Source organism: Cyprinus carpio, chromosome B16 (assembly GCF_018340385.1).
Source record: "Cyprinus carpio isolate SPL01 chromosome B16, ASM1834038v1, whole genome shotgun sequence".
NCBI classification, from domain to species: Eukaryota; Metazoa; Chordata; class Actinopteri; order Cypriniformes; family Cyprinidae; genus Cyprinus; species Cyprinus carpio.
The window spans coordinates 25,556,401-25,564,528 of record NC_056612.1 but is presented as its reverse complement, the minus strand read 5'-3'; the positions used below and the strand labels follow the sequence as shown (position 1 = coordinate 25,564,528).

Here is an 8,128-nt window from a genome sequence, read left to right as displayed (position 1 = left end):
AAATCAGAAAATGCTGCCAGTAGCCAAAAAAAAAAAAAAAAAAAAAATTCAGCGTATGCATAAAATGTTATATAAATCAGGCGAATGATATATGGACAAACCCTTCTCTAAAACCCATCAGAATATAGATAGGAATAAAACAGTGAAGTTTAGTGGAAGTGCTGCTGAAGTGGATATTTTTATTAAAATATATGTATAAAATGTTATATAAATCAGGCGAATAATATATGAACAAACCTCTCTGAACAATTTATCGGAATTTAATAATAATAATTCATTTTATATATAGGGACCTTTCTCAGCACTCAAGGACACCGCACAATAAAAGTACAAACAAAGCAAAGAAAACAAACAAGAAATACCATATACAAAAGATTAAAACAGAATATAGATGATAAAACCACCAAGTGTTCCTGTAGCTCAAGTGGTAGAGCATTGCGTTAACAAGTGCAAGGTTGGTGGTTTGATTTCCCGGGAACACATGATAGGTAAAAATTGATAGCCTGAATGCACTGTAAGTCGCTTTAGATAAAAGCGTCTGCTAAATGCATAAAAAACAACAACAACAACAACAAAAAAAAAAACATAACGATTGGTTTATCTGCTACTGAAACATATTTCTGGCTTGCTTGCATGAGAAAAAAATAAAAATAAAATGTTACGAATGAGTTTAAAGATATGTATTGTAAATGTAATTTCTAGGCACAAAAAAATTATACTTATATATATAAATATGTTTAGTATTATATACTGTTATAATATTTATTTATTATTAATCACTTTCACTTTTTCAATTTAATTTTAGGAATTTTGATATCTACTTATGTGATTTATTATGTGGTTTATATAATTTAAGTTGTATTTTTAGTAATTCAATCAAATAAATAGTCCTTTAACTTAAACCTATTTCAATATATATATGTTTACTTTATCTGTAATTTATATTTTGTATTATTTAATCTTTATTTCAATCACCAAATGAAGACTAAATGGAGATTTGTGGCTCACTGCATCAAAAAAAAAAAAAAAAAACTCATTTTGAGAAAACGACCTTCAAAGATAATTGAAATCTACAGATAAATTGTAATAAAACGAACACTTAAATGTGTAGTTTAGATGGTTTCTGGCTACTAGTCTGAAAAAAAAGAAAGAAACATTATGTAAGCAAATCAGCCCAGAATTTCTAAATTGACCAGTGCATATAAAAAAAACAGTGTTTTTTCTTGTGGTTTCTTGCCTTAACTTGGAGCTATGAGGTTTTAGCCAAATTTGATGCCTTTAAAATGAATTTAGATTATTCTTTTCTGCTTTTGACCTTCACATAACTGATCAGCACCTCATCCCTCTCTTAGTTCCCTGTATGTCTAACTTCACGGCGGCCATGGGCACCGTCCTGTCTCCGGACTATCCCGAGGGTTACGGCAACAACCTCAACTGTGTTTGGCTGATCATCGCCGAACCAGGCAGCCGCATTCATCTGGCCTTCAACGACTTCGACCTGGAGCCTCCCTATGACTTCCTGACGGTGAGGGACGGGGAGTTGGCGGATGCTGTAATGTTGGGACGCTTCTCTGGGGCGGAAGTGCCTTCACACCTCACCAGCAACTCCAACATCCTCCAGCTGGAGTTCCAGGCTGACCACTCGATGTCCGGCCGAGGATTCAACATCACATACAGCAGTGAGTGCTTCTCTTTTGAATGTGTTTCATGTAGCGATAAAGATTTTGTTCTGAATAAATAAAGTAAAAACAGTAATATTTTTGCAGTTTAAAAAAACTGTCTATTTGAATATATTTTAAAATATAATTTATTCTTGTGATTGAAAGCAGATTTTTCAGCATGCTATGCATAATATTTTTGCTGTATTTTTTTTCCCATTTTCATGTTATCATATATATTTTTGAAAATAAGTCACAACATAAATTATTTTTATATAATGGTATTTTTATATTTAAAATGTTTCAATTTTATTTTAGTATTATTTATATACTTTTATAGCATTTTTATTATATTTAATGTTTTAATTTTTTCCATTTTAGTTTCATTTTAGTTGGTTTTTAATATTTCTATATAGCATCTATTCCTTTCAGTTTTAGGTAGTGAATAAATGAATATGTTATTTTACATAAATTTACATAATCGACATAAAATACATAATATGTAATAAAAATTCAATTACTTGCCAATGCAACATTTATGCATTTTATTTTATCTTTATGTGTTGTATTTACTATTTCTTTAGTTTTTTATTTTATTTTAATTTAAACATTATTTTAATTACTGAAACTGATTTTTAGTAGGTTTAGTACACTTTAGGCAAACACACACACACACACACACACACACACACACACACACACACACACAAATGTTCAAAAATGAATAAATAAATACACAGACAGACAGTATGCTACAGTAAATTAAAAAAGTGTAATGGTTGGAAAAAAGAATTAATACTCTTAAAAAAAAAATTGTGTTTGCTAACAACATTTTTGGCATGCAAAGCGTTGTCTTCAATCAGATTCCGAACAGCCTTCAAGTAGGACATATGGAAGGACATATTTTCCTCAGTTTAATTCATAAGCCATTTATCCACCAGCATCAAACAACTTAATCCTGTTCGCTGAACATCATACCATTAGCTCAGCCAAAATAATCCTCAAATGCCTGTGCGACAATGTACAGGACCCTAGTGTTTACCCACAATCCTCTGTTTCCTACATATGATATTCCATTATGCTTTCGCTCTTTCCTTTCCATTTCATTAAGTAAGTCACGTTGCAAGTAACAAGCTCTCTGCTTTGATGTTATTTGTTCAGCGTTTGGACACAATGAGTGCCCGGATCCCGGAGTGCCTATGAATGCCAAGCGCTTTGGTAATAATTTCCAGCTGGGAAACTCCATCTCAGTGGTGTGTGAGGAGGGCTTCATAAAGACGCAAGGCGCGGATACTATTTGTGTGTGAACTGGAGGCTGCCCCCTTCGAGGCGGGAAAGGTGATGTGGAGTGGTTTGATCCCCAAATGTGAAGGTAGGTTTCAAAAGTGTTTGTGTCCTCTAATCTTTTCTGTGGAATAAAGTTATCAAAGCTGAGCTCAGGAAACGCTGGCCTTTGAGTAGCCTTTGGATGTTTTGCAGAAAGATTATCGAATTATCTAAATTGCATCCCTTGAACTCATGGTTTAGTTCCACTTATTATCAGAGTTGTTGTATTAACAGTACAAAAGACAGAGGAAATGGCGAAAAACATTCTGTAAACACCAGCTCTGATTAGAAAATATTACTTACCTGCACCTGCATCAAACAAGAGTTTGCATTATTCCTCAGATTTTTCCACAGGTGAGGGATGGGGAGAGAACCTAACACTTTTTGACCTTATCAAGTTGTGTAAATCTAGTTTGTGTAATTTTTTATCCACAGTAATTTCACACTTGTCTAGTACAAATATGTGGCTTTGTAAATGTTGTTATTTTAGAACGTGTGGAAATATTTATACATATTTATATTTATATATTTATGTTACAAACCCGCTTTAGTTTGTGCCCCGTGCTCCCCTACTCTTAACAACTAAGTTCAGTGGAATGCCTAAAACAGCTTAAAAAATCAGCCAAAACTAGCCTGACTGGCTAGTCTGGTCGGTTTACAATGGGAATAACTGATCTGACCAGGTAAAAGCGGTAGAAAAGCCTGCTAAACTAGCTATCACACTTCATGAGACCAGCAAAGACAAGCTAGCCAACTTGGGCTGGTTTTACCCTTTTTGACAACAGAGACATACTCTTAAATGTGAAGGTTTTGACTTGTTACCAAGTGCAGTGGTTGTAGGGATAACTAGGATAATTTTCTTTTTGCTGAAATTTTTTTTGTCTTTTTTTGCAAAACCGAATATGTGAATTTACTGGCATGCAGAAAGTGTTTCTGAATGGATAAAAAAAAAATGTGGTTCGCTCCCCTGGATCTTTTTTTCCTGCTGTTTACAAACACCGGTTTGATTTCTCAAGACACTCATTTTAGTGAAATCTGTCAGGTAGCAGGAGTGTTTTGTGCGTCTTATTAAAATAATTGCTCGCAGCACCTTTAAATCAAGAACTTTTTAATCTCCAAAGACATTCAGAGACACTGTACTGCAACAACAGTTAATAAGAAGAGGTTTCTTTGTTTGAATCGAAGTGTTCTTATAAACATTCTGCTGCCATGTACATAAAATGTTTCCTGCAGCGCCCTGCGGAGGCCATTTCACCGCTCCGGTGGGAGTCATTCTGTCCCCGGGGTGGCCCGGCTACTACAAAGATTCCCTGAGCTGTGAGTGGGTCATCGAGGCCGAGGTGGGACGCTCCATCAAGATAAGCTTTGACAAGGTCTGTTGGATAGCTCTGAGAATAGCAACACACAGAGGCATTATTTGGATTCATGTCTGGAGGCATCAGCTCTCCAAGGCGACAAATCATTTCGGCACATATCAGGGTTAGAAAAAGCCGAAGTAGCAACATATTCATAGCCATCTTCATCCAGGGTCCTTTGGGTGTGAAGGCCGCGTTGGTTTTTATAAAGTCTCAATGTAACAGTCTGCCGAGTTAATAAAGTATAATGTCAAATGTAATTGAATCGTAAGCCTCAGCTGATCATGGCAAAGTTCACATGTAGATACGTCTGAAGGATGCTATTGCTTCCGAGTAATGTTTGTCATAGCGCATAGACCGAGAGCGCAAGGGAGACGGTCACCATTAGTGTCTGTATAAATGATTACATAGTGTTATGTCGACGGGCTTGATCCATACGCGTGCTGTTTGCCGTATAAATCTATCGCTGAGCGTGGTGCCCATCGAGGCCGTCTGTGAAAGGGAAATGGAATTAATCTATATCTTGATACAAATGGTTGACTTTATTTCATTAGCACTGCAATGCTTCCCAAGAGTAGGGCATTGAAATAGCATCAGATCTGGAGTTTGATCTAGCAGACTCCTGGGAGCGCACGCCTCGAGATGTATCACAAAAGCAGAGGACTCGACTGGGCGAGCAGAGATTGTGTTTTATTTCCAGCACTTTGGCTTTTCACTGAAATCATTTCAATTCTATCATCGTTAACGCACCCTCATGTACAGCAATCCTGTAGGACTTTCTTCTGTAAAATACAAAAAGAGATATTTTGATAAATTCGCTGGCTGCTCTTTTGTATGAAATGAATGAGAATGTGGACCGAAGTATCTTGCTCTATTTGTCACAGAATGATAACATATAACATGATTTAAAGGATTTGGAATATGGTGCACAAGTCTTGCTGTATGAATATCTTACACGTTTTAGAATAAAAAAAAAAAAAGAAAAATTATGGTACTTTTTATGTAACTTTTGTAGCTTTCAGCCCCTGATTATTGTTATTATATATACTTTCATTGCTTGGAAGAGAGAAACTAGGTCGTTATGTAAAAGGTGTTATTTTACTGAAGACAGAAAGCCATACAGGTTTGGAACAACATGAGGGTGAGTAAATGACCGTATTTTCATTATTAGCTCAACTATTCCATTAAAGCAAGCTCACTGCGGTAGATCTGTGTTTATTCGCACATCACAAAGCAGTTTGATCCCATCAATAAACAGCAGCGTGAACACTGGCTGTGCCTGTGACTTCTCATTAAAAGAGGCGGTCAATGAGGAGCAGTCGGGCAGCCATGGATAATGAGCTATGGATGTGTTTGTGTGTGTGGATAGAAACACATTTCACGTCGTAATATTTATTTTCTCTTTTCTTTGATCTGTTTTTTTTTTTTTTCGGCAGGTTCCAGACAGAACTCAATTATGACTTTCTAGAGGTTCACGATGGGCCTAATCTCCTCTCGCCCCTAATCGCCTCTCTAAATGGCACCCAAGTCCCTCAGTTCCTGTTCAGCAGCGGCAACTTCCTGTATCTTCTCTTCACCACCGATAACAGTCGCTCTAACAGTGGCTTTAAGCTCTTTTATGAAAGTGAGTCAGCCGTCTTTATAGACCGGGTGCCTTTTGCCTGAGAAATGATATTTCAACCCGAATCGTATCTGTCTCTTCACACAAGCAAACAGCTTGAGGATTTTGCTTTGCAGTATTCTGTCTCACTCTCTTTATTTCTTGACGATTCTGTCTTTTTCTTTTCCCTTTTCACCCCATTTTTTTTTCCCGATTTGGTGTGCTTTATTGGCTTGAGAAAAAACTGCATTCATATTGCCAATCCATTTCAGCACAGCTGCATGCAATGCAAATTAAATACTTAATTTGATAGTGATACCAGAGTAAGCAAGTAACATTAACAAATAAAATAATCATAAATGTAATGTGCAGTACAATGCAATAAAATACAATGTAATTTTATGTAAGTTTATACAGCTTTTTCCTTCCCCCTGAAACTATACATTTGCCTTTGATGCACAACAAAATAAAACTGTAAATGAAATTGACTATACCTTCAACTATATCTTTAAATTACATAACATAATCTCATTTTGCGTTCGCTGTGCTTCAGGCGTCACTTTGGACACTCACTCATGTTTGGACCCCGGCGTGCCCGTAAATGGGATGCGTTACGGGCAGGACTTGGCCATCGGCTCGGTGGTGTGGTTTGGCTGCGAGCCCGGATACAGACTGAGCCACGAGGAGCAGTTGGTCTGTGAGAAGAACCACTGGTGGAGCCACCCTCTGCCGACATGTGACGGTAAGCTGTCATCTCAATTACACGTCTCAATTAGACTAATTAACGCTGCTCATTTAAACAGTTCTTTGATTTCTACATTCACAACAATTTCAAGAATATTCAGCAGCATTTTAATTGAAGTCTGGCTGTATATGCATATGATAATTCTCATCACATTCAATTCAGACTGCAAACGTACATCCCATCTAAAATCAGCAGGAAACACCAGTTCCAAATAAACCCAGTTCTCTTGAATCTAAAATCAGTGTAATTGCTGACTGGTTATTTGTATAACAGTGTATTTAAAGATGCACAATAGGTATGTTGCCAAAATTGTATTAGCTTTGTTTTCTATAGTGTCAAAAGAATAATTAATAGAGTCATTAAAGAACTGGAATCGTAATGATTCACTTCCCTATGCATTATATATAGAGGGTTCAGCTCAGAGTGTTACTGCATATTCTATTCTTAAAAAGTCTGAGTTCTTTTTTATGAACAGCTGTGGCACTATGAGAGCTGACAAAAGACTTGGTCTATTCAGCTGGACGTAATTGTCAGCATAAGTGTGAATTTGAAACCAGAAGAATTTGCTGGAAATGTTTGGTTTGTTGGCAGACTTTCGACCGATGCTCTGAAATCTCTGTCAAGACATCTAGTGTTTGTCGTTTTTCTAGAACTTTCTTCAAGTCAGAATGAAATTGCTATCCGCAGCCTGTTGTGCTTGCGTAATGTGACATTTCTGAGTTCAGTGAAATAAAATGTAGAATTGTGATTGTATCAGTCAGGAACCGGTACCTGAATCGCTACCAGAATGTAGCAATTTGATTGTAGGAGCAAGATGTTGTAGACGAACCATTTTTATTTGGAACAACAGTAGGAACTTTATCAAGAAAGTAAACAGGGTCCTTTTTGTTTACTTTAACCTTCCGGTAAAATGTTCTTGTTTCCAAAAGGGCACTCTTAGCAGGTCTGGCCCATTTGGCGTATTCAATTTTAATGACTTTGTGTCATTCTGAATTAACTGAATACGGAGGAAATATTTTGGGTACTTGACGGTGCCGGAGGGGAGAAAGAAAGAGATTTAGGCAGATGTTGAGCCCGAGGCGCTAGACTCTGTTATCGTCTCACGGGGAGTGAAGCTGACATTCATTATCATTAAAGGTGAAGTCACTGAGGAAATCTGTCTTCATTCCTCAAATTCTGAGGTTCGGGTCTTAGTTTGGACATCACTGACTATGACTGCATCCCAGTTTGCACATTGTGGCTCTGTTCCAAAACTTTGCAGCATTTTAAGGCATAATAAGTTTGCTACCAAAAAGAAAGAATAGATACAGCTTTGTTATGTAGCCTAGCCTTCTAGAATACCTTCTTTTGGTTAAAAACTATGACAGAATGAATTTTTGGTATCCTTCTTGGAGAAGATGGTCCCAAAATGCATTGTGATGAAGTCAGTGAGTTATACTTGTAA

The 8,128-nt window shown here is 36.7% G+C and overlaps 1 protein-coding gene across 1 annotated transcript in view; it reads left to right on the top strand.

Annotated features, from left to right (window-relative positions):
- Window positions 1-8,128, top strand: part of LOC109105484 (CUB and sushi domain-containing protein 3-like) — a 242,628-nt gene that overhangs the window by 85,270 nt on the left and 149,230 nt on the right. Inside the window, 6 exon segments of the mRNA XM_042741717.1 lie at window positions 1,353-1,679; window positions 2,820-2,956; window positions 2,958-3,030; window positions 4,218-4,356; window positions 5,776-5,963; window positions 6,493-6,681. Coding sequence (XP_042597651.1) covers window positions 1,353-1,679; window positions 2,820-2,956; window positions 2,958-3,030; window positions 4,218-4,356; window positions 5,776-5,963; window positions 6,493-6,681 — 1,053 coding nt within the window.